Source organism: Pezoporus occidentalis, unplaced genomic scaffold, assembly GCF_034315485.1.
Source record: "Pezoporus occidentalis ecotype Australia unplaced genomic scaffold, CSIRO_AGI_Poc_V1 ctg32, whole genome shotgun sequence".
NCBI classification, from domain to species: Eukaryota; Metazoa; Chordata; class Aves; order Psittaciformes; family Psittacidae; genus Pezoporus; species Pezoporus occidentalis.
Window position 1 is genome coordinate 345,685 of NW_026915158.1, and position 27,923 is coordinate 373,607.

The 27,923-nt window shown below is 40.1% G+C and overlaps 1 protein-coding gene across 4 annotated transcripts in view; it reads left to right on the forward strand.

Annotated features, from left to right (window-relative positions):
- Positions 1-27,923, forward strand: part of AFF3 (ALF transcription elongation factor 3) — a 321,011-nt gene that overhangs the window by 163,573 nt on the left and 129,515 nt on the right. For all 4 annotated transcript variants that reach the window (XM_062628534.1, XM_062628535.1, XM_062628536.1 and 1 more), the window contains one exon: positions 24,321-24,407. In XM_062628534.1, coding sequence (XP_062484518.1) covers positions 24,321-24,407 — 87 coding nt within the window. The remainder of the gene's footprint in view (positions 1-24,320; positions 24,408-27,923) is intronic.

The window sequence follows — 27,923 nt, forward strand, 5'->3', positions numbered from 1 at the left end:
ACTGCTTAGAATAATACCTTTACAGTAGAATTCTCTGCTGGAGTACAAAAGTTGGCCTTCACTTAAAGAAAACCACGCAAGCTTCTCTTTGGTCATACTTGTCTCCTGACATTGGACTTCTGCAGGTCCCTGGTACTACATGAAGCATGGGACTTTCAAATTTCTCTCAGCACTTCACCTTCAACAGCTTGCAGCAGAAACTATCGAGGCAGTTGGACAGAATTGTGCCCACTTCTGCTCCCCTCCCGCTTCCTCTATTATCTTATTACTGCTTACCAAGTACCCAAGTTCATGTGCTTAGTCCCTGCTCCTGACAAAACCTGGGATCCTATAATTCATCACACTCCCAGCACTGAAATCCCAATGATCTGGATTTTGGTTCTGGTTGGTGTTGCTGTGTTTGTGGAATATATGATGCTTTATATATATTTAGTACTTTCAACACTTCAACGCAGGAATGCTTTATACTTTCTTTGTGCAACATCATAATTATTGTTTTCATCTGACAGTGTCCTAGTATCTAATCACAGGTTAATGCAAACTCTCAGCCATCCCATAAAATGTGGGTCAGCTGGAAAGGGTCGCATTGCCAGATACATTTGAACAGATGGGTGGGCTGAGGTACAGAGAGCTGTTGTGGTTTGCTCAAGGTAAAAAAGCAAGTCAGTAGTAGAGCAAAGATTAAAATTCAAGGCATGAGATCAGTGAAGGATTAAATGCCATGTTCATCTGTTTCATTTCCAAACATATATAACATGTACCTCGGATAATCTGCAGGTATCACAGTCTGGAAATATTCAGCACAAAACTCTCAAAAAGGGGAGTCAGGAAGACTCCAGGGAAAGGGAAGGGACCTCCAGGTCCCTCAGAGAGGGGTGCATCAGTGGGTGGGAAGGGGACTTCTCAACAGGAACCATGCTGCTACAGGGTTGCAAGGGTGTTTCACAGCTAACCTGCCACCATGAGTACTCAGGAGCAACACAAGGCGATAACCTGGACCAAGTGCTCACTTCCAGCAGGTTTGGGTTGGAAGAGACCTTAAAGATCATCTAGTTCAACTCTTCTGATATGAGAAGGGATGTCTTCAACTAGATTGGGTTGCTCAAAGCCCTGTCCATCCTGACCTTGAATGTTTCCAGGGATAGGTCATCTGTGAACTCTTCGGGTAACCTGTTCCAGTGTTTCATCACATCATTGTAAAAAGTTTCTTCCTTCTATCTAGTCTAAATCTACCTTCTTTTAGTTTAAAACCATTACCCCTTGTTCTGTCACAACAGGCCCTACTAAAAAGTCTGCCCACATCTTCATAATAAGTCCCCTTTAAGGGGCTGCAATATGGTCTCCCTGGAGCCTTCTCTTCTAAAGACCAGCAGGTCTCTTTTTACCTCCCTATGTAATGCTTACCTGGGCAAAACTGCCTCATAAGCTAGACCCCAGTTATGGCCAGCTATGTCTGAGATGACTTCCCTGCCAGATTTCTAACATGTTACCAACCCTAAATTTTTAATTATTATGGCCTGGTTTTACTTGCTGTGTTCTTCTGCTAAGGCTGTTCTTCTCATTGCTTTGTTGAGTGCAATGTAGAGTCGTGGAAATGTATGACTACGTAGAGGAATATAGAGAAAGACTGCCAAAGCCTCCTCAGGGCTTGGGGCATTCTTCCCCACTCGCTGTGTCTCCCCGCAAGCCCTTCCAGAGACGAGGACCTTGTGTTTGGGCCCAGCTCTCTGGCTGCAGGGCTTGTGTTTTGGCTGCAGACCATCTTTTGTAATTGGGCTGGCGAGTGCTGCGTCTGCTCCCGCTCGGGGCTGGGGCTGCCAGTGCCAGCTGCTCCCTTGCTACTGGGGCTGCAGATGGCCCCACCAACACCCAGCAGCTTGCTCTCCAATGGTCCTCATCTTCCCCCTTTCCTGCAGAATCATCTTTACACTATTACTTTTAGTAGACGTTATTCAGTAATGACCTGCTCTTCATCACACCCTGCCTCCCTCCTCTATTCAGGACCTGGGAAGCTGGAGGCACTCCATGAGCAATGTTGTATTAAGCTTCAAGCCACAGAAAAAAAGTGGTTAAAAGCAATAAATACATTCCCATGCACTGCAATAATGCTACTTTTTATCAGACAGAGGATGACTTCAATTTGCCCCTCATGAGCATCCATGGTGCACCTCCCTGCCTGGCCATCCCAGGCATTGCAAGGGGTCTAGGCTCCTTCCGTTTGCTCTCCATCAAAGTGTGATATCTTGGGATAGATTCTGCAGGCTTAAAATAGAAACATTCCTGCTTGCTGCTGCTGATGTATCATTGGGTAATCATTAAATAAATTCAGTGTTTTACTGCATTAACAAAAACACATGATTGTTTAACAGAGTATATTACAGAAGATGGAGGCTTTAATGGTCTCTATGGATTTTTAGTTTGTAAGAGTGCATTATGAAGCTGTCTTGGTAGGGTGCTGTTTTCATATGTGAAAGAAGTTACTGGTGTTATACATCATTTTTATATCTTGTTGCTAGGCAACATATCATAGTGCAGTTATTGCAAAGGTATCTGCTTCCTCGTTAAAAATCTTCATGTTGCTCCTTAATTCTGCAAAATTAGCTCTGTTATTGATCTTATCCTGCTTCCTCGGATATCTATTGATTGCAGTTTCCTCCATTAGGTTTTGGAGAAATATAAGGTTTTTTATTAACTGAATTTGGGGTTGAAACCTAAAGCATGTCCATTAAAGCTAATCTTTACTTTCCCCCTTCATCGCAATTTGTTTCCATGAAGGGAGCCATGCGTTTCCATTCACTTGGGATTCAAAATCAGAGAAGTAATTTGAGCGGTGGTATATTTAAGATACGGCCTATGACAGCTAGGCTTAGAAAAACCAGCAACAAAAAGCAGGGGCTACCTAGGGTGTTGTGGGAAAGGTCTAAAAATTCCCTTTAAAACTCATTTCTTCCTCCTTTCAAAATAATCTGCAGCTCCTGCTTCAGCATAGTGCTGTTGTGAACTCCTGCTATATTAGTATTTCCAAATCTGCAGGCAGTTTTGCCTCAGCTTGGGTCAGGCTGTGAAAGATTTGGAGCTTTACAGGACCGAGCTGACTTCATCACCTCACTTCATTCTCTCCTGGAGAAGGCAAATCCATTTCAGAAAAGCACACTTGTTAATAACAGGCAGCATCACTTGCAAGGATCTTCCGCACAACAAAATAACACTGTTTTTTCCGAGTGCCAGTGTTTATTCCCTTCATTACCGCTCCTTCCAAGCTTCCTTGAGTTGGAGAGCTGTCTGCCGGGGCCATATGTGCTCCCCAGAGGCAGCGGTGGCTCTGGCACGTGTACCCCCAGATGCTTCTGCAGTCTCACACTGCCGGGGCATGTGGAGCGGCTGCCAGCACCAGGCAAGGGGGGAACAGGGGGCTTCCTCAGACCTGCATGTGCAGCAAATGGCTCTTTATTATCCTCATCCCTCATACCTTTGTTACCAGCATATTGCAATTCCTTCCATTAACCAGACTTAATGCAGTAGCTGTTGGTATAGCTACTGTTCATTTTGAGACAAATGGTAGTATTGTAATATCAGATTTTAATTAAGCTGTTTTGGATAAAAGCTGGCATGCTAAAAGCCTTTGTTAATGCTGTTCCTCAGTACACACCCACACAACAACAACCAGTAAATCAATTGGATTTCATCTAACCTCTCCCTTGGAAGGTATAATTTGGCATGTGGTATCAGGGCAGTTATTTCTAAAGGCATGTGCTCCAGAGGAGGGGGTGAGTGAAAGAAACATGAAAGAAGTTCATTCTCTTCCTTTTTAAGCTGTAGAAGAGTTAAAAGTAGATATAAGACTTTGTTATGCTCTAAAGCCTGTTTTTTTAAAGGAAAAATGTTCAAATAATTAATTTATAATGGGACTAATTAGTTCTGTGAAAATTTAATAGATGGAGTTGCAAATGAAAGAAAAGAAATTGCAAAGGCCAAAATGTTTAACTTCACAATCAATCAAGGTACTTTCCTAAAAAATGTCTAAAAATAATTTTGACAACATTTTAAAACTGATAGTTACCTGCTCACTTTAAACAACTGCGTACATGCACATTTCACCCCTGGAACACACTGGGCTATTCCTTAATGACCATCTAGCTTCATTTGCATCCTACCTGCTTCCCTGTAATTTGCAAGGGAAGACAAAGGGTGACCTCACACTGCTTTTCTATAGCTTTTAAGTACACAGTTTTCCTTTAACATTTGGGGCCTAGTTTGTACAACAGATTTAGCCCTGTTCCTCCAACATAATTAGTGAAAACATTAATGTTGTTTTCCCACTAACAATTCCTCTGCTCCACACCACTCTCTGCCCCTGATAATAGCAGGAGTGATGAATATTCAACCTGACTAACTTGGTCTAATTCCTTCCCCCAACTCTGATCTCTCTGAGAGACACTGTTAAAATGGATGTGACTCACTGTAGTCTGAGAAGTGTTACCAGTGTCCAGAGGAACCTTCCTTTCATTTCAGAGAAGAAAGGAGTTTGAGAAATCAGGCTCTCCTTTAGTATTTTTTTATCCCTAAAGTCACGCTTTGTTTGATTAATTTGGCCGATAAACTCAGCTATCAGTCAGAATCAGCTTAACTGGATGATTGTTTAATTCATGGGAAATTTCTGCCATAGGTTGCCCAGCTGAATTGGCTCAGTTAATCACCTGTGATTTCTGTGTGCAAAACACAGGGAATTCTCTCTTAATCCACCTTCAGATTAAAGCATTAACTGAGACAGTGCTATGGGACAAGAGCAACCTGTGAGCACCAAAAAACATGGTACTTCTTACCTATCAACTCCAGAACAAAATAGAAGATACCTCATCATCAAATAGATGAGCCTCCAACTCATGTACAACGTTGTGTGCAATACCTACATTGCACATTATTTCACTGGTTTATAAATAATTCAGCACTGATTTCTGAACAGAATATAGTTCCATTGGCTCTCATTACTTCAGAAAGGCTATCCTTGCTGGTTAGCAAGCCAGATGTCCAGCAGGATTCCCTATCGGCCTTCTCTCCCAGCTACCAGAGTATCTATCCCCCCTCATGCTCATGTGCATTTGGCTGGTTTAGGAGATGAAGTGACAGGCACGAAATTGCAAACCACCCAGTCCCAATTCCAGGACTGTTCAGGCGCTGACAGGCAACGTTAGCCTTGCGCTGTTACAACAAAACACTTTACCTGGATCATAGGGAGCAATGGGTTTTTCCATATTGTCAAGGAGACATATGGCTTTCAAGAAAATGCCTTTTTCTGGATGCCACAAACTGGCATGGTCTATAAAATGCCCTACCCGATCAACTCAGCTTTTCAAGGCTCTGCAGGGATTTGTAGATGAAATAATCTCTGTGACCAGGAAGAATCATGTTACCAACTCCTATTTGCTATGCACTTCATTAAAAAAACCTTGGATGTTTTACTCCCATAAATTCTCTGCTTCTCCACTGACCCTCTGGATGCCCATAATTCTTAGAAAACTCAAGTAGGCAGGATCAGAACAATTTTGTTTCTCCAACATGATGAATCTGCCATCCCTGCCTGTTGCTTTTCTGTGAATCTAAGTCTCCCAGAACCAAATTTGACACCTGGTGCCAGCCACCACCTGATAGTCCAAGGTTTTTTGGCCAACACTCTTCAAAACATCTTAATGCCAAGTGCAGAACCCTCTACAAAGCTGAATGTAAGAAGTGTAGGGACTGGATTGCTTCCCAGCAGCTCTCTGATCAGCTCAGTCAGAATACATCCATCAGCTTTGTTGTTGGAGCCCAGCAGCATGGTTGCACGAGCTCGTGTCGTGATGGGTTTGGTCCTCATGCTTTCATTTCAGTCTGAGTTGCCAGGGGAAAAAAAAAAGAAGAAACACTGAGCCGATCTGCAGCTTCAACCATGGGACACATTTGCAGGCATCCATTTTCCTATTTTGTGAAACATGGCATTTCTTGGCCTTTGCTGGACTTGCCCCAACTTACTTATCAACTCTTGCTTAGGATACAAAGGTGTACCATGCCTTTGATCAGCCTGATGGTTAAATGTGCTGTGATACTTCTAGCGGAAAAAAAGCCAAAGTGGTAAATATGACCAGTAGCAGGTAGGCTGGCAACATACTGTTACTTAATCTTACTGAGATTAAGACTATTTTGTTAGGCAAAATAAAGTCATTGTTTCCTTGTATTGCTTCCTCTGTCTGCATCAGTCTTGAGTTTCATCTCATGTATTAGAACTGCTGGTGCTCTGGGGCAGGAACTGCTTTTTCAGTGTCTGTGAGGGGCGCAGGAGTCTAGACCGTACCTGGACATTTTCACCTCCCATTCACAATTATCAGGTAGTTCCACTTTCCAAAGTGAGATTATTTGCAGAGACCTTGTGTTCCTAGCTGGGAGGGAGCCTTCATCTCGGCATTTCAGCTTGGCTTACAATAGCCTGGAAGGAGACTGTCTTAGAGAATGGTGGAGATACCCAGGACCTGTTGGCTTGCCCACGCCTTGCCTCATCCTTTAAAGGAAAAAGTTTAGCCTCATCTGAAATTGTTTCCAAAATTCAAAAGATTCTGAGAGGTCCCAAACCTTAGGTCCCTTTACTAAAAATTATACAGCTGTAGCTCTGCTTCTCATGAGGCATTTGCCCCCACAGTTGTCTCCCTACCTTATCAGGCCATAACAGTTTCAGGATGGAGTTCCTCACAGACTTTTACTATGTCTTCTGAAGTTACAGAAGTGAATCTTTAAAACCTGTATATCTCAGGGAAAAAAAAATTATAGTTATTCCAGCACCCTATAGCATTCATTCTTCTGAGAGCTTTCAATAAAGCCCAGACACAGGTAAGTTCAACACTGCAAATGTTGTGTTTAGATTATGTCACAACTTGCAGATAGTTTAAGACTTCTGCAAATATCACATCAATCTTCTACTCCAGCAGTTTAGCCTACTACCCATTTTCTTCCCCAGAATCTCAGATCAATCACAACAAAGACGGTTAAATGTCATTCAATGTGTAAAGGATTGGTACATTAAGGTAATACCCCCAGATTTCTGAGGGGTTCAGTCTGAAATGATTAGACTTACTTGGACTTGTCCGGGTAAATTTTTTACTGTATTCCTATATCCCATGGGTTACTAAAGAGTATCCTCCAGACAAAGACCATTCTCTGTTTGCAGAGGTACTCAGACCTGCTTCTTAATGCTTTTACTCATTAACTTTTCCAAGTCCTCAATTCCACTTGGTAAATCAGAGACCAGTGTTGATAAAGGTGTCCCCCACTGTTCTTTGGGTAAACTTTCTCCTCCCACATCTGGATTTAAAATGCAGCTTGCTGGTTAGTAAGAACGGGGACCAGCTCTTGGAGGAAAGGAGCAGTTTCCTTGGCATTGACTGTGGTTTTTCACAAAGATTTTTCCACACAGACTTCCTAGTTCACTTTCCCTCCCTGCTGACTTGGAACCCAGTGCTCTGGCATACCTCACTGTTGAGGTACCAAGTGTTAAATGGCCTCCTCATGACAACCTTACTGCAGGTGCTCCTGAAAGGGTCTGAATGGGAATGGTGCACCTGGGGGTGCCTCTAGTGTTTACCACTGTAAAGGGAAGCAGTGTCTCCTGCACCAGGAACTTGTCCCTGGAGCAAAATCTGTGTGGACAGCCCCTCTTGAAGAACCGCAGTCAATGTCGGGTAAGTTACTTTCTTTTCCCCCTCCTTCTGTAATTAGACATCCCAATTATGTAGTTTAATTTAATTAAAGTAATGATGTAATTATGCAATAATTGATACATAATCGGCATGCAAAAACCTGTGTAAGTATTATTTAACCAACAGAGTAAATTCTAGATGAACCTTTTCAGTCTCTTAAACGTATATAATTTTAGCAGCAGCTTGAATAAGGGATTTTGCCTACTTATTACTTATTATTTGCCTACTTAGTACTTATTATTACTTTAAATCCTTACTGCCACTAGTAAAATTACTTTTTTTTTTCCCCTATTTGTGGGCATTCAGCTTTCATTGACTTCAATGAGAGCTGTCCCTGAGCACCCACAGACAGAAGGAAAGCTCAGAGCCTCTGGGAGACTCACCACAAGTATCTCATCCAAAGATGGCAAAGTGCTGCAAAGCCATTTCAGGAACGCCCAGTACTGCGTTGCCTGATGGTAGAGGTGATTAAAATAAACTAAATTTCATTGTCAATTACAAGAGAAGAGAGCTGAGTGCTACCTGTACTGGTACTTTTTCACAAAACTTACCACATAAGATCCCTCTCTTTTCCAAAATTAATTAAAATTGACTCCCTTATTGTGCAAAATAACCGTGAAAAAAAAAAGCATACTACGTATGCACCACACTTACAAATGTACAGACTAAGCCTTAGCTGTGGATCAACCCAAGGGCTCATGCACCAAAATCATGAGAATGTGCAGGTGGATGCATGAGTCTCTGCAATAATGGCACAAAAAGGAATCTAGTTTTCTAGTATTAGCTCATTTTTCTGAAATACATAAACTGAGAAGCATATGTTTCATCGTATGAGGATGTTAGCTGTATCTGCAACAGCCAAAGACCCATGTTCTGAAATGACATCTGAGACCTAGGGGGTTGTCTGATAAGAAATGGGATTTCTTCTCATCCTTGGATGATACTTCCTTTAACCTACCTCCCATCCCCTCACTGTTGTGCAGTGAAATATTTACCCTATATGTTTTTCTTCCACCAGCGGTGTGGCTGAATGTCAGCAATACCTTACCCTTGTTTTGGAAAGCACTGTGGAATCAAATACATACACATTTATATAGAGCTCTATAATTAATCCAGCATGTCTGGATGTGTGAAGGAATGAGATTGGCTTGTCCCTTTCTTTGTCTCTATTGCATAACTCTTGCTTTAAACTAGGTGTATTATCCTGTGAGAACTTATCTAGCGAGTTTGTTCAAATTGCCCCAGTAGCTGTGTCTGTAGAACTATTCACAAGCAGAGAAGATTCAGAGGAAAATTTGAATGTTCCCTGATAAACAGTCACTTGGGCTTTTTTGTTGGCTTTTGGATTTGGGTTTGGGTTTTTTTTTTCACAATTTGCTACTGAGGATCTAGTTGTAAGTGTTATTACCCGTGTGTGGAAGCATAGTTTTGATTTGATCCATACTCTCTTTAATGCCAGAATTGCTAAAAAAAAACAAAAAACAACCTTTTAAAATTTGATTTCAAATATGATGGTTTTACTGTTATCTTTTGTTAGTATTCATACTGCTAGTGTAAGTGTATAATATTTTTCATGATAGACACTAAAAATACGTAAAATAAAAAAGCCTACGACTGAACAGTTCCTCATTCATGCTGATATAAATTCTGTTTTACATATGGAAGTAACTGAGAGCCTGAACATATGATCCACAGTTTTCAGTTTTAAGAAGAACTCGCGGGTGCTTAGGTGACCCTTTAATCACTGGTAAGGGTGATATAGAGAGCATCTTTGTCTTCCAGTATTTTTCTTTCACCCACTTGGTTTCAAACTGAATGTAAGGAGACAGACTTGGCTGGGCAGCGAATGAAGAAAGTTTCCTGTGTCAGACTGAGCCCTAGTTCCTTTGACCCAGAGAGAAAAAAAGTCATTCACATGCCTTTCTTGGGTGAAATTCTGTCATTAATGGGCTGGAGAACATCAGTATATCCATTCAGTAACAGACATCTGGAGACTGAAAGAAAGCAACTAAAAACTATGGGAAAATTCAGCAGGCACACTACTGAATTTAAAAAAAAAATAACAAAACCAACAAAAAACCACCACCACAACCAACAAAAAAACCACCACCAAAACCAACACCACTACAACCCCCAAAACAACCAAACAAATCAAAACCTATTTATATTCCATGGAAAAAATCAGCATAAAAAACTAACATCCAATTATTTCATGGCTTTGCTTATATTTCTTACTAACAAAAGTGTCTGTAATGTAGCTCACAGGAAACATCATTGTGTTAGTTTTCCACCAGTCTTTCTCTTCATTGTTTTAGCAGCAAACTCACAAATATTTGATGTAGGAACTTGAGCTGAATTTGCCAATAGTTTGGTAATTCTGATAGGCCAGGGGCTGCTGTCTTTGGTCAAGGTACAAAACCAAAGTGCAACTGATCTCAAATTGCTGAGCGTGATTTAAAGGAAAATATTTGAAAGAAGTATAACTGCCTGAATTACTACTCTTTTATATGTTTTTGAATGAGAATGTAAACGCCAAGGGCGTTTTTTTGCTATTTAATACTATTAAATCCATCATTAAATCTCTCACTGAACACTGGATGAATTTAATGGTGCCCTCAAGTGCCGATGCTGATCCTTGACTGTGTTAATATTGTTGTATATACAGATACAATAAATAACACTTAGCTAAGGTAGTATTAGCAACCTTATTGGGTATATCAATACAAATAACTCTACTAATGAGATTAAGCATCAGAAACCAATGGTGATATGAATCTAAGCACTGGGGCTAAAATATGATAGGGATTCAGCACTTTGAACCTGTTAATAAAAACAGACTCTAGTAAAAGCTTTACTGCTAGTTGGCATTAAAGGATTAATCTGAAAGTACATTTTTTTTATCTTTTCTCATTTCACTTTATAACATGCTCTGTCTTAGAACTTCAGACTGTCTTGTACACAGATATTACAACTGCTTCTATTTGCTGAACAGTCAGCAAAACCCCTGGCAGGCTACTCTGCTTTGCCTCACTGTAACCAGAGTTCCTTTTGGTTGACATAATTCAGCACTGGGGATGGACCAGGTTTGTACCACTGGTATTACAGCTGGTATTCTGGGCACAGGGTGGCGTTAGCTGAGTCACCTCTAATCACTGTTTCTTGAATCAACATACACTGGTTGGGTGCGATTGCCTTGTCATGCAGGTTATTTTAAGCCACCTAATGGAATTCCAGGATCCCATTTTTTCCCACAAAAAAGCATAAAATGTTCATGTTTGCTACTCTTTAAGCATTCTAGTAATCTCTGACTGTCTCCACTTCATTTTGAGGGTGTTCCTGATTTATGCTTTCAGTGCTGGTAGGGCAAAAAGCTCTATGTTGTGATCTTACTTCTGATAAGATTCTATGTATACTAAAGCTTTGAAGGATATATCCACTGCTTTGTTTTACTAAGAAACTTTTTCAAAGGAAAGAAAAAAAAAAAAGAGAACTGACCTAAAGGACTACCTTTAATCAGCAGGGTGAAATCCTTCCCTGGGTAGGAAAGTCATTGAAGTCTGAAGTGGGAATTAATTGATACATAGACATTATGTGGACCTTCTTAATGCAGTGAATTGCAGTTTGATGATTCTTATGAAGAGAAATCAAAAGAAATTAACATTTTTCTACCACAAAAAAAACCTTTAATGACTTTTAATATTTAAAATTTTCAATGCTAAGGCAGCTGTTCCCAGTTCCCTGCTGTCTAAAGAATAGGTAGCATAATTAAAAAGTGGTAATGGTATGTCCCGTTTCCGTTTTCTTTAAGTATTACTTCACTTTTTTTCCCACATGATTTCTATAAGCTGAAAAAAAAACCCTCCAAAACTGTACATATCCTCATTTTTTTTAAATGACAGCAAAATATGTTAATTTTCCTGTAAAGGTGATAAGGAAATCATGTGTAGTTAAGAGCTCAACAATAAACATGCATTTGTAACCATCTTACTTCCTTGCGTGCCTCTGTCATGATGCAGCCTGCAATTTCATAATCACCTACTGTTTGCCAGCAAACATCTTGAGGAGTGTTTTAGAGAGTTGTAAAAACTTTTCTTAGCATCATTTTTCATAACATCCGATCTGTAAAACCAAGCTGTCTTTCTACTGAGAGTCTGGTACTACATCAGTGGAGACTACCCAAAAGTGGTGAGGCAGCAAGATACTCTAGTCCATGTAGGCTTTCTGTGCGTATGGGTGTTTCATCAGTTCAAGTTTAATTTTTTCATAACCAGTCTACTTATGAACTGTTTCCATTCATTTAATTTGGTTTTAACTAATTCAGATAAGCCTAAATGTGTTTGGCTTTGGTTACAGTGGTTTATTTTTTTAAACAGATGCAAATTCCTTATTCAGACAATGCCTACAATAATGAATAAGGTGCTAGCATCACTCTGGTTCTTAATGAAATAAATGGTGTAATGGATTAAGCCAGAACATTTGCTTTAGGAAGACAGTTAGGGACACAGTGTATATTTTCATACCTTCTACTATTTTTTTCCAAGTGGAGTCACAGAATGGCATTATCACCCTTCATACCAGTTGTGCTGGGACACGGATTTTCATAAGGAATTTTTTGACTCAAGGTTCTTTCAACCTTAATTCCAGTTTTATATATTTTACCTCATAATAATAGTACGGTACATCCAGAGATTACAAGGGTGCTGGGATGCTTAGTTCAGGTTTGCAGAACACCTTGCAAATGAAAGCCAATGTGTACAATAAGCACTAAATACTGTTTGGAGGCTTAAAGCAGGCAGAGCTTCAGACAATCATAGCTTTGAAGAACCCACTTAATATAAACATTAGATAAGTGTGAATTGCACAGCTAAAGAATGGTGTCCTTCACTTCTTTATGGGTGTATTTGCAGCTAAAGAGAAGTACAATTTAAAATCAGTTTTAACAAGAAAGACAGATTGCCTAGGGACAACTGGAGCAAAGAGGCTCTCCCTGCCTAAGACAGCTTCCCAAAGGCCACCCCATGTGTAGCAGTGCTAAGTGCTCCTGACAATGGCTCCCAAGAACATGATGGTGAGCAGCAGTAGCCCAGGTGGGCTCCTTGCCTGTGTGTAAGGACCATGTAGGAGCTCCTAGAGGCACCATGCTGCTGGCAAGCCTAACATTTTTCTACACAGCAGCAAGGGACTGGCCTCAAGCCCTCTCCCCACCCTTGCTACTCTTTTCAGGGTGCAGGTCTGGTGCAGCAGGAACCTGCGGCCTCTGAAGTGCTGGGACTGTGACTGTGGCAGCTCTGCAAGCAGGGCCGGTGCCTCATGCACTCACTCTCTGGTTGGCCCCATCACAGGATGTCTCTCCTAAACACCCAAAACAACCTGGCAGATGAATGCCAAATAGCCTCCTTGTGCCTACTGATTTATTGCTTTGACTCTGTGAAACAGAAAAAAATTTTCATAACTGAAGCCCAGTGTGCTTTGCTTACCAAACCCTTTACTGTGGTGCAAAAAGCCCTGAATATCTGGTTTTGCCTCAATAAGCCAACAAAGACTGTAGCATAGCAGCGGGACTTCGGTCTTATCTCTTTCCAGGCTTTATGTTTGCCTCTGCTCTCAACAATGAAACCTCCAGCCTTGTTGCATCCAGTTTGCATTGGCCAGGGTTTTCATGGCATTCATGGATGGGTGACTCAGAAGTGCTTGAGGGACTTTGGATGAAGCGTGCATCCACTGGGACTTCTCTACTAAAGCCTTCAGCTATTTAGAGGATTCTTCCAGCACATATTTTCTTCCTCTCTTCATTATCCCATATGCTTTTGACACATATTTGGGGAAAAAATCCTTCAATCATCAACACCAGAAGATGTCAAAAAGAAAAGGAAATCACATCACCCATCTAAAATACTGCCAGATGATCTTGTCCACAAAAGTTTCTGTCAATTCACAGATCATTAAATTCACAAGTTCAAGGTGCAGTAGAAGTTTTGAGGAGATTCAACTACATGTTTTATCCCTGCTAGAAGATAAAATATACTAGGTAGAGAACCTCTACCAATGCACCATGCAAGCTTTGGTTTTTGTGCATTTACTTTTTACTGCAAATTAAGTCCCAAAGATATCCAGTAATCTATGTTAAGAGGGACCATCCTCCTTGTGCCCACTTGTGCTGGTATTTTTGCCACTGTAGAAGTCAACAAAACCTGATGTTCCTGGTAACTTCTGAACAAAATCGTAGCCTAAGTATGCACAGTGCCATGTACATGCTACAACATAGTGCTCCTCCCAGAGAGATTATAATCCACGTATATAAATAGGAGTTGGACTGCACATAACTAAAAGGAAGTGCTATGAAGTCACTTTTCCAAGTGCAGCAGGATCTGGCCAGCCTTTTACATTGCAGAGTCTTGGAGCTGGCCCACCAGCCTTTGGCTGTAGCACCAAGCCCCACTTTGCCACCTTGCTAGATTTTTTTCCAGTGTGGGTGGCTGATTCTCTGGGAAAATAAAGGTTGCTTCCCTGGGAAGTCCTGAAGGGAGTAGAAGGAAGTTTGTGCCTGGAGAGCCCTGAAGGGAGGAGAAGGAAATTTGTACCTGGCTCCCACTTCTGGCCAGGGCTCATTCCCCTTGCCCTGAGGTGAGAGGTTGGTAGTATGGAAACCCTGGAAACCCTCTTTCCTCTCCACCTACCAGGAAGAGGGCATGTGTGTTACTCAAGACAACAGGAGGCAAAGAGGCACCTTGAGTAGTGGCTGTGCCTACATGGACCTGCTGTTCTGCACACCATGGTCCCAATTTGGGCAGATGCCTTCATCATATTGACCCCTCAAATCCCCAAGGCATCTGGACCTTATACAGTCAAAAGAAGCAGGGGACAACTATGAGCAATCAATTACTGATACATAAGGAAAGAACAAACTTTTGTTTTCATCTTTTCTAAAACACAGTGGAGCAACCCTTTCTCTTAATCACTGCCTTTGTGATCAGTACTTGGCATTCACATGTGAGTACAAATGGTTCACATGTTTTCTTGATTTACAAAGCGTGTATTGAGAGCCGTAAATTCTAAGGATTTTGATGAGCTGAGAAAGAAACTCTAGAATAAAGAACAAGAAACCAACTTAGGTGCATATTAAGTGTGAGTCTGAATGGTGCATTTTATCACCCAGTCTGCCCAGCGTTCTGACCTGTGTAACAAGCCAGATAACTGCAGCCACTCTCCCCTGGTTTGAGCTCGTTATCTTGTATTTGGCTGAAGCATATAATTCAGAAAAGCATCATTTCTTTATCTTAAAACTTCAAGAGATGAAGATGGGCATTTCTGTAGCACCGCATTCCAGCAGTGAGCTGCTAGATCTTAAGTTGGGTTTTTTTTTCCTAGTTTCAGTTTTCTTTTATGTCCTTCTATACTTTGGCTCATGATGCAAGAATTTAGTGGGTTTCATCTTTTTCTGTTATTGTGATCTGACATTTTCCACTAACACCTGTTTGGAAATTTTGTATACGTGGACTTTTACTAAGCATGAACAACCTTGATGTTTCCAGTCATCTCTTGTGAACCCTATTGAAAGTGTTGAGTATATGATCTACCTTTTACTTTGGGACACTTGACAGTTGGCTACAAATAACTTTTCCAAAAGGCCAGATAGGGAGGTTTTTTTCCCCTATGAAGGTACTTACCCAAATCAAGCACAGTAGCTGTTAGTCTAACAGGTCTGATCTCTGCAAATACCTGTGATGTTTTCTTGTTCCTTTTTCACCCTTTCAGAATTCCCAGCATTTTTAGAGAAATGTGGTCAAAGAAACAGGCTATTCCAGCATTGGTCTCACCGGTTTTACTGTGCTACTTGTTTCTCCATTTTCAAATGCACAAAGATGGAATGGGCAAGGGCATGTGATGTTGGGATATTATTTTCAGTTGCTCCTCCTCTGGTGGTCTGTAACTTCTTTCTGGGTCCAGTGTCAAGTCTACCAGATATATATGGTATTCTTCATTTGCTGACATGAATTTGTCTGTGTTCAACTCCATACCTCTGTACTCTTAGCTGAACTGGTCTCTGTCAGCGTCAGCCATCAGATAGTGCCACTGTGCTACTTCTAGAATACAAATCATCAAGATTTAACATCTTTCTGTCAATTCAGATCTAGGAGGCATACGATTCAACCTTGAGAACAGATGGTTGAATTCACATACACTGAAGCATGCAGTGCTACACTGATTTCTTAATCTCATTCAAAATAAATGACTTGTATATGAACAGATTCCCCAAGTTGTCAGAACATCATAAACAAAATTGTTTGCTAATTGCAGTCAGCCACATCCTTGCTAGGTTGTCTGAGAAGGATTTACAGGATGCTTTGCCTTGAAGAACCTCTCTGTGCTACAGCAGAGGAATGGGAAGATGAGTCCCTGCCTTGATGCTCAGCTGCACGGTCTAAGGTCCTGGTCTGGTGTGATTTTTCACCTGTAAATTGAGCATATTTCATTTAATATCATTAAGAAAACACAGACGAAACACATTTCATTTAATATCATTAAGTGTGATGGAGCTATGCTTTATAGAGCCACATTTGACAGAAATTTAATTCCCACCTTTTTCTTTCAATAGTCTTTTCTTACCCTCTCTATCATCTTTTCACACTCACCAAGAAGTTTGTTGTAGTAGGACAGAACAGAAGCTTTCTTTCTTCTTGTTATGGTTGGCAGCTTTTGCAGGTATGTTAACTGAAAGGCGTTCTGGTGGTACCTTAAACCTTAACTCAGCACAAGGTATTTAATTCATGTAATGTGTGCCCATAACTTGTGCACACAGTACACAGCCACTACTGTTTTAACCAGAACTTCATGGAGCTTGAAATACTTGATCAGTTGGCTGAACAAGCTGAGCTAAATTTATAAATTCATACCCAGTGGTGAATCTCCACTGCAGATGCACAAAAGAGGTCTTTGTATGAGCCCTCGGGTTCCCACGAACCAAGTGAGGCTTTACGGTGTCTTCAGCCCTCTTAAACTGGCTTCAGGAGTATGAAAGACTGGGACTAAGAACAAATTAGGCCAATTGATGACCCACTATTTCATGTTCTGTCCTGTGGGTGAACCAGGACCACTAATGCACCTATCAGAAAGCTTCCAAAATTCCATAAAATAAGAAACTTGAAAAATGTGTCTAGTTTTAAAAAAAAAATTTTCCCCACAGCTCTTGCTTGGATGACCTCCTCAAGCTTAGCAGTGTATTTTTGTCTGGAGTAAAGAGATGTTTATATTAGAACATGACATTCATTTGTGGCAAAGATATTTTCGTATTGCTAAATATTTACTGTGATGGTGTTTTTGTCTTCTCCAAACCACAGATGTTTTCCTTAGTAAATACATCTTTTTTTTAACTCTGGACCTTTTTTGTTGTCTGCTCCTTTGTGCATATTAATGCAGTCTCCATCAAAAGCATGGTATGTCCCTCACCAGTGTCCTGATCTTTATTTTTCAATAGCCTTTGTTTTAACTTTTTGAAACATTTCCAGAGCAATGCTGAGGCCACTGCCATTGCTTTGTTAGCATTCTGCAGAATTAACATGCTTGTTACAATCTCTGAAAATGTTGGCTATATGCATTTTTTCATTATTATCTGAAATCATGCAGAGATATAGACCTTGAAGTATCCTAGGTCTTTTCCTTTCCTCTTTCTCCTCCCCCCCGCTCCCAAGAGGCAGCTATTCATCTTCATTAGCTACTTATGTTAGCTTGCTGCCAACTGAGAGTAGAAAACTAGCTGCATCAGTCTTGCATGGCAATTCAGGAATTAGAATCTACAGTCCTTGGGTGCAGGAGGTTAATGCACTAATAAAGGTTGTACCTTGATTAACCACATCATCTGAGCTTGCCCAGGCAAGACTGGTTTTCAGACAGTTTGTCATATCATATGGCCCAATGCATTCATCTGAAAACACAGCTTCTTAGCTGAGGGCAGATAGTCATCATTTAGAATAAAGGAGATAAAGGAGAAATTTTGTCTTTTTTTTTTTCAGTGAAGAATATTTAAAAGTTTTTAAGGAAATCCTCTAAATTATGTTTATGCTCTACCTGTAAAGGAACATGTTCTTCTTTTCCTGACATAGATAAATCTTTTTGTCTTAAACTCTGATAAGAGAGAGCAGGGCATGGGCTATATCTTAATCAACATTCGCTGTTAGAATCAAACTACATTTCTCTGGGTATACATAGCTTCTTCTGGACTTACAGGCTCATTTAGTCCCCTGAAAATGAATAAAAAATTGCAAGAGTCTTTGTTAAGGAATTATAATCATACAGTGAAGGACCTAAATAAGTCAGTTTGATAAGTAAGCAGCCCTCTTTTGCATTTATCTGTCCTAGATTGCTGAACCTTGACTAAATGTTGCAGGTTATCTGCAGGATGGTTCCATTAAAGCAGAGATAATGTATTCCAAACAGAAACTTACTGCACTGGCATTTGTGATTTGCTGTAAAGTGAATTGAGCCACAGATCACACTGCAAATGTTCATGATTTGGAATAGTTTCATTCTGTAGATACCAAATATCTGGAGATTTGATGCGAACACAATCTTTAACACTGCAGTCTGCAAACTCTCTGACCTTCTTCCTTTCTAAAAGCCTAATTTCTCTTTTTTTCTTTCTGTCTCCCCAGCCCACAGAGGCATGCCCACACGCACAGAGTCCAGTTTCTATCAGACAGTTTCAGCTGATGCCTGTCCATGCAGGTCTGAAGAAACAAACACAGCACAAATGACACAGTCACAAGCTACACAATTACCTTTATTTCTTTGCTTAGAACAAAAAGAATTCCTTGACAAGCACTCTCCCCCTGGACTGTCATGTATCTTTGGATGTTATACTGATGAAACCTATTGAAAGGAATTCATATTACAGAAAGCAACAGGGCATTTGAAGGGTCTTGGGACTGGTGCCAAAGAGGAGACGTGGTAGAATGTGTTTTACAGCAGATTGCTGTGAAAAAAAGTGACTCCTTGAAATCATTTCAGCAGAAACAGGAAGACAGAAGAACTGCTGACTGAGATTCAGTGCTGAACTGGCACCCAGCTCGGCATAAACAGTGTCCTTACAGCTATTTCAGCTCCATGACAGGGAGCTTAGTAGTTGCCTTTTTTCATCCTTCAGTTAGTGGGTGGGTGAAACCACATTTGTCACTTAAGTTTAGCAAGCATTTTGCATCATAAGTGACATAAATACAAACTGTTAATTAAAACCTGGCCAAATAAGTGGATGGAAAGGAAGTAAAACAGGAAACAACAGAAGCAAGAAGATAGATACGAAGATATTTTGTTGGGTGGTGGTTCTGAATAACATGTTACCAGAAGGATAATGTCAAAATAAAAGATGCTGAAATGGAAAGAGGAAAATTATCAAGTTCCCAAAGGATACTACAGGGGTTAGGAGGAAGAAGAAACAGAGTTAAGTAGATGAAGTTTGGATAAGTGACATGATAAAGAAAAAAAAGAGAAAACATCTTTACTTTTCTATTTTACAGGTGTATATTTAATGTTTGGGTTAGAAAAGTTGCAGCAATAGCAGATACTAGAGGAATCAAAAAAAAAGAAAATTTGCTTTTCAGATCATGGGAGCTTTATCATAGTGAAATGCTGTCAGCTTCAACATGGTCTCCAAAAGCTTCACTGTCAGACTCTTTACTTTGGATATTTGACACTAAAATCATAGCCATGTTGTCAGCTAGCGGCAGTGTAGCTTCACTGAACTGAATGGGATCTTTGCCAACTGACAGCAGTTAAAGAGAGAGCCTCCTGTGTTAAAAAAAAAATAAAATAAAATAAAAAAAATATTTTATGAAGACAGGGAAGTAAAGGAATTAGATGTTCTCAAACTGTGTCCTGTGATCACATGCTAAAGGATCTTGGAAAGCTCTGCTTTAGCTTTGTGTTGCTTTGACTGCCAGCTGAATAAACATATCTAATACTTCCCTAAAACGTGCATTTTAGTGTAGGTAACTACAAAGAGAGAGCCTCTGTGGTCCTTGTGAGCTAAACAGAGTATTTGCGAAGGAAAATTGTGTCTCACCAATCTCCTGTAATTCTTGTGACGTTGTAGAGCAGAGGATGAAGCTGAGCCAGCTAAAATAATTTTCTAAAGGTGTTTGACAGGGTCCTTTATGAGATGCTGCAAACATTTCTTAAATCATCATATGTGGAGAGACAAAATATTATGAAACAAAAATTGACTAGGTGAGCACAAGCAAAGAGGAGGATTAAACAGTTTTCTTAATGGCCCGATGATAAGTTCTCTTTTTGGCAGCAAATGAACAGCAAGATAATACATGTGGCTAGACTTCAAATCTAGATTTTACTGGTCTCTCTACTATGTATTAAATATAATTTTTCTGAATGAGTCCAACCATTCCTGGTATCATGGTGCCACACAGCAAGATTGATGGCACTAGATAAATAGCATTGCCTTAAGTCTAGAATGAATACTATTATTTACCTCTGCATGGTACTTTTCCTGAAAAATTACCTACAAGCTAGGGTTAAAAGCCCCAAAGAAAACCCTGCCAAGCAGTCATTAATCCACAAGAAATGTCTTGTTACTTAATTGTTGCTGCGGAAACTGAATTTGGAGCAAGGATACACAATACTATAGATTTCTTTATTTGAAGGTTTTCCCCTTCAGTAAGAAGAAAAGCCAAGTTGGCACACTGACTAAGATTAACTAGGCTTGGGCCTTTATAGCTTGTAAAACTGGACCTTTATATATAACTGCTGAAAACTGATTTACCACAGGTGGAGGCAAGTTGTAGGGTTGTAGAGTTACAATACACGTGTGAATGAGACGTGCCATCACCACCACAAAGATGACAGTGTGAAACAAAATCCCTGTAATCCTCACAAAGAGAAAGGTAGTGGGGTGGGTTAAAAAAGAGGGGTTTGCAGAGCCACCTGTCAGTCTTCAGCAGGAGGAGGATTGCAGTCATTGTCATCTCACAGAAGCTGTCCTGCAGTTGGGCATATGTGCTTATCCACATGTATTTTTAAGCAGTCTAGTTAGGACTCTCTTCTTTGATCTAGAAATATTTGTCTTCCCCGCTTCTGACCCCAAATGGCTTCTCAGTGCTTCCTTTAATTTACATTGTTCAGGACTTTGAGGTTAAACTTAATGAAGTTTGGAGAAAGATCTGACTTGGTTTCGAATTAGACTATTATCTTGTAGTGGCTGGAGCATTTTCGGGTGCCAGCTGTTTCAGACATATTTTTTTGTCTGATTTATTCTAAAAAAAAGACAAACCACCAACAGCAAACAAAAACAAACAACAAACAAACAAAAAAAACAACCAAAAATCCCTGTTTTTTTCTCTTTATAGAAACTTCTGCGTCAATTAATGTTCTAACACCAATTTGAAGGTGCTGTGGATCTTTAAGTACATTCAAATTTCCCTCAGTCCATTTGAAACATTATTTTCAACCCAGTGGATGCCTTGTGCCAATACTGCCAATACCAAACTCCGAAAACAGTCAAGTTAGCTGAGCAGAAAAATTGTACATGAAAGCTTATTTTAACAATAAAAGTTGAGTCCTTTCTATTTAGTTAGATAGATAGTTGCCTTTTTGGCTTACATTTTCAAACATTTCACACCATGTACTAAAAAAAGATCTGATATATTCATATGTCATCACTCGTACTTTTAATCTGTCTCAAATATCTTCAGATAGAGTCTAAAATCACAAGATTTGATACACAGGATTTGTTTCTGCTTGACCTTGCAAAGTGTTGGCACTTCCTGGACACCTAAATCCTTTCTCCTGATTTTTGATGTTCTGTTCTTGGCAGCCGGAAGGAGACTGTGCACATGGTTTAATATTTATCTTTTGAAAAAATTTATAATGTTTAAATCAGCACTCCTCAGTGGTGACAACCTATAGTTTTCTGATTTTTTTTTTTTCCTAATTTGATTTCTTGTTATAGTTTTCTAAATTCCGAATGGCAGTGATAATTATACCATCAGATCATGACTCAAAATACTGTTCTGGTAAATTCCCATTCAGATATTCGTGGTAATGTCAATTATTAACCCTGGCAAGCATCAGCGGTCTTACTAAGTATTTGTGTCAGAAAGGCTTACAAGCAATTTGAATTATGTAGAAAGCTTTATTATATACTAGAACTCAAAGTAAAAAGGGGGAAGTGAAGATGCTGAAAAGAGAAAAAAAAAAAAAAAAAGACCATTAAGGGCATTTTACATTGAAGTGTGGATGAGAAATCATCTTGGGGAAAAGAGAAATGAAACATTTTGAGATGTCAAAAAAAAAGGTCACCCTTATTTTTAATCAGCCCTCTGGTCCTTTCCTTGGATTAAGGCGTCATTGCCAGACTTGGGCAGGCAAGGCAGGAGGGAAAAGCTCTGCTGCTGTAACAGATTGGTTTCTGCATAGCATATAGCAGACTTCTCAAGAAGATGGTTCTCTGAAGGTGACAGTGAGGGTCAGCCACTGTATAACCTGGAGGAACTGCTCCTTGGGCAAATGGAAATCAGAAGTACTGAACAGCGTATTTCACAAGCAGGATTAACTTTAAGTCAAAGCCACCAGACGTTACAAACCTAGCTGCTCCAGTTCTTCAGTTAACAGGGATAATGTGCAAAGTATTGCCCTTCAGAAGAAAGGGGCACGTAGCTCATTCCCGTGTGTACTCTTGGGCTCAGCACCTCAATTTGTAGGGAAAATCACTTTGTGTGGAAGTGGGGTTTTACCGGTGGAAACACCTGAAGGCTACATGTGCAACCTCCCATTTTCTAGAAAGTAAATGGTCCTGTAAGGGAAAAGCAGAGAAAAGCAGGTGATAAAGCAATACTTTTTTTAGATCACAGCCTTAGGATTAAATGTCTACATTGCAAATCTCCTTTTCATCAATTTATTGTCATAACCCTTTACTGCAGGAATATTTCTTAATACATAATTCCTTAATCTTTTGAAAAACAATAGCATGTGTGCCAGGTACTTGAAGCAAAAAGCAATCTGATTGCCTGTGCTTTTTTGTTGCCTGAGTCTAAAAAACTTACTCTATATTAAAAATTGCTGCATACTGCTATTGCTGGCACTTATCAGATAAGGAAGTCATAAGATGAACAATCTGCCTCAAAGAACTGAAAAGCAAAGCAATTCTGATACTGAAACTGCAAACCAGATGATGCTCTGATTAGAGGCATGCACATAGATTAGAGACATATAATAAATCATGTAACTTTTTAGCCTCAAATAAAATAAAAGAATGCAGTTTTTATTAGGAAATAAAATGTTTATCAAGAATGCTTTAAAGGTGACATTTATTACTAATAAACTGTGTTGAAAGGGCTGATCCTTTCATTGGCAGATGATCCTTTCTCTGGCAGAACAGCTGGAGACTTCCCTCTATGTAAAAAATGTCCCAGCACAGTCTGTGCTGGGTCAGGAACCATTTCCGTCAGCACTTATGAAGGATGGTCAAGAGACTCACCTGCACCTTTTTTCAAGCAATGAATGAGTCATGGAAATATAACTCCAGTATTATTTTGGGACTGATCGTGGATCTCAGGACAACTTCTTGGAATATCACTGAGAAACAATTCCATAGTTAGCTAATGTATCAAACTCCCGCAAAGCATCTGCCAGGCAAACTCTTGATAGTGTCAGCAAGCCCCCTGCTCAGGCAGGATGCTATTTGCTCTTCAACTCTTGACTCTTCAGGGTTGTCACACTCCACGCTGCTTCTCATATTAATTGTGTTAAGTTACTGTGTACCGAATATTGTGGCTGTTGGTGCTGAACATGCCAAAAAGCACGTCCATCCTTTAACAGCCTGCACTACAGAGGAATATGAAGCCTCCCTCTTAACAAACTTCTTGTCTGAAGGGTTTTATTTAACACCTTCCTAAATGCAGCCTTGCTTTGGAGACCAACTTGTTCAGGCTTGAATTATAACAGTACTGAGGATGTTCCTACCTGCTGCCTGAAGCTGTTTCAAGGATGACTGCATATAAGTCAGGTCAAACTGCATATGTCTCTTAGCTATTAAAAAATGTCCTTCTAAACAACACAGGGAGGGTGTCCTGCAAGGCACAGACAAATTGCAGTTAGGAACTCATTCAACTCCTTTACAGTGATAAAGGCAATTTTAGGAATTAACCTTCGAGTAAATGTTTATCATTCTGACCTTGTCTATGAAATCTATTTTGTGATTAGTCCACAGCGTGTAACCCATTACTTGATCACAAACTGAAATTTCTTTTCCCATACTATAAAAACAATTTCTTCTGTTAGTTTCACCATCCAGAACACATTGCATGATTAAAATATGGTTGCAGATTGTCAGAGAAATCAAACTTCTTGCATTTAAGATGCATTAACTATTCAGGAAAACGAAATGGTGCTTAAGAACTGCTCTCAAGAGTCTGTGAGAAAAATCAATGTAGCTCATGTATTGTCTAGATTATATGTAAACTGGGCATTTCCTAGAAGCTGCAGTAACTTAAATATTCCACTACCCAGGCACTCTCGCTGCTGATACACTATCATTGTCTTCCATTCCATTGACTTTCTAAACACATTTTGCTGTACGATATTGTTTTTCAGGAGATGACCCATTCATGGCCTGCTCCATTGTCAGCTATTCACACACCAGGAAAGGCAGAACAAAGCAAATTTTCCTTCCCAAACAAGGTAAGCCATGCCACATTACATAGAACCATGCCTCCTTCCCCTCAAAATATGCCCTAAATGAGCCCTGACTAAGCATGTAGGGTCTCTGGGCTGAGCTAGATACCGTGTTGATTGACCTTCTCCATGTGTATGCCATGTGTGTGCCAGTATCCCCTGCTTTTCCTAATTGCAACCTCTGCAGAGCTACATGATCTTGTTTGCACATCTTCTGGGAGCAGCACTGATGCTGGTGTGTGGATCACAGATTCCTCACTGCAAGGCAAAGATACACATGTCCCTAGTGAGGTGTCCAGAAGTGGTGTTTTCTGCAGGCATCTGCTGAAGCTCCTGACTGATATACCTCAGGGTGCATACAGCTGCTGCAGGAAAAAAAAGCTCCTGCTTGCATCCATTGCTCCTGCTTTTTATAGCTTCACTAGCCAAGATTTTTGTTGAAACCACTGAGGTCTGAGGTGGGCTTTACTAATACACTGGCCTCTGCAATCAGAGGCTGAGGAGTGGACATACATCCTTTGCCACCAACCTGGCTTCAAGGGCAGCATTGCTACAGAGGCAGGCAGCCTAGTGCCATGATTCCCAGACGGGCCACAGAAGTATTTGCCAGGGAAGTATTTGGTTCCACAATGGACCAAGGCCCTGCTGGTGGTCCCTTGAAACCAGCTACACTGTTGTACGTGTATCCCAGGGAGGATGCAGCATGGCATGGTAAAGCTCATTGGCACAAGGTTGGGGAAACCACAGTATTTATCCTCGGTGAGTCAGGAGGGAATGAAATCAGCTATCCCATGAAGAGCCAATAAAAATTTCACATTGTATCACCATATACTGTTTGTATGCCACAAGCTCCACTATATTTCATTTATTTCATATAGTTCATAAGTTGACGCTTGAAATAAGATATTGATGCTGTTTGTAGCTTTTCTCCTGTTAAAGCAAGTTCCTTTGGTAACTTTTAAGTCCATTCTACAAAATTTAGTGCAGGGAATAATTACAACCACGAAGCCAAGAAACCGTCAAGGTTTGCCTACACTAAAACAGCTTTTCCGTGGATGAGGGTGTCAGGATTTTGAAATACCAGGGGCGTAAACCAAAACATCTCTGGCATGTTATGAAAGAAAAAGAAGGAAATAACTGACTATTTGCTCACTAAAGGCAGACAGCTGATTGAAGATGGTAGGTGAGCTAGAGGCTTGTTATGTTAGTCTGGTAGGAGATAGATGGATCAGCAGTTTACAGTAAAGTGAAGTACTCAGATATGGATGGCAAAACCGAAGTGGTGCTTGCAGCTTTGACATTTCTGCCATAATTATCACCACACAATGTGCTTATGTGGCATGAGTGCAAATGTGAGTGGTCAAGGTGTGCACCTATCAGTGTATCTTTGTGGCTGTCATGAATGTACTTCCCCTCACCTAAATGTATTGTGATAAATATAGGAATAGGAGAACCACAGACCATAGGGCAAAGATATGTGGATAATGGTCTCATCTTCTCTGCCTGTTCATCCATCTCTCTGGGAAATACGTTAATAGTTTCAACTGCAGGGCCATTTCAGAGCTCCACCATGCATTTTTAAAGAGCCTTTTCTAGGTGGTTTCCTTTTCTCTTACCAGAGTTGATTTGCCATTTTATTTAAGTTTAGGATGGACAAGATTTCATCGCATAATATATGAGCATACTTTTGTACATAAAATAACATCATAACTTTATTGTGGCCTGGGTGGTCTACAAGGTCATAAATTAGAGTGCTTTGTGTGAAATGGGGAAGAAGTACCTAACAAAACTCATCAGAGTTCTGGAAAAAAACCTGCATCACTGGCTATAGGCCATGTTAATTTTAAATGGGACCTCTATTTTAAACTATTTTAGAATAGTTAAGAGCTGCTTCTGTGGCTTAGTCTGAATCTGTACAGTTGCAGACATTAGAAGGCATCTGCTTTTAAGGTCCAAAATGCAAAGACAGGCTTCCTAGTTTTTCAAATGTTTTTGAAACATTCATAAGCTACCTATTGCTTTTCACAAAATGTGGTGTAAAATCATTATTGGGTCTCATAGGGAATGTCTCCATAACTTTTAGAAAGCTTACCCACAGGTAAGCTATGTAGCTGTCCCACCTTGTTAAAACCTAAGGACTACACCAAACTGTTGTGGATCACACATTGTTCAGATAAATGGGCCTGTCAGTTAAGCAGTGGCCAAGGACAGCAAAGAGGCTAAAAGGCTAAATTCAGGGCATCTACTTCATCTCTTAGTTCCAAGCGATGCATGGTACTGTGAATTCAATTTCAGCGTTGAGAGATCAGTTCAGTTAATTTGCAATGACTCTTCCAGCCAGAGAAGCAAGTAGGCTGCAATCCTTTTTAACAGAAGACAGTTTCCAAGTGTAAAGATACTCATCATTTTGGGAACAAGAAAGAGAGCAGCTTGTAAGACTCCTGCTCTGTTGCAAGGATGCAAATCATCCTTACTTTTCTGCTTATGAAAACTGATTGTCAGCATCATTAGTTCCCATACATGCCACACTGCTTTTAACCCGCAACTCAAGTAATTAGTGATCTGACAGCTTGAAACTTGAAATTTATTAATTAGGCTATAGAAGTTGCAAAGACCACAGCAACTACAGCTATACTGGTTTTAAAATCAGTCTAGTAATAAAAGCTAAATAACTTAGGTTTATATTTCACAAGTAGAACAGAACTGCATATTTGAAACTGCGTGTGTGGATGTGTCCATCTAAATAAGTATATGCTTGGTGGATGAGGGGGATATATGTGCATATGCTGTACCTGTATATAAAATCAAACCTCATTAACATGGGAGATCTGCATTAATGCACAAAAACAGAAGGAAAGTCTCTGTCAGGTTTGACACAGTACCCAGTAGGCAGTACCCAGTAGGTTTCCCAACACAGTGCTGCTGGGAGGGCACATTTAGGGAACTGTCCTTCGTGTGATAGAGGGCATAAAGTTACATTTTCTTTCCCTGTGGAATTAATTTGTGCTCTTGAATTTAGTGGGAAGGGGCAATGACAGTCTCTTTATTTCTTGTTTTTCAAAGCTTAAGGATAATTGAATCAGTGTGTGATGTGACAGGCTGTGTATGCTTTCCTTTCTCCCATCTCTGTCACACTTTGTTACTTACAAATGATCAGGCATTTTTTGATTGTAATTTTATTAAAAACATCTTAATAAATAAACTTTAAATGAATAATTAAATTTGGTAAATAAGAGCTCACATGATGCTTGTGTCAATGAGCTTTCATGTGCAGGCATTAATTCTTAGCCCTCATGCAGGAAAAGAATGTTTTTAATTCTGCTGCTTGCTTTTCCCTTTGTCTTCATTTTTACTGTAATTTCATGTCTTGAAAGTTTGTTCAGGTGTTTGATTTCTAGTTATGTGTATGTGATATTATGGGATCAGCTATCATTTTGTTATTTGAGAATTAATTTATCCACTCCAGGAGAAGTGGTGTCTTGTCACAAAACTATTGAGTGATTATTCTCAGCTGAAGCAAAG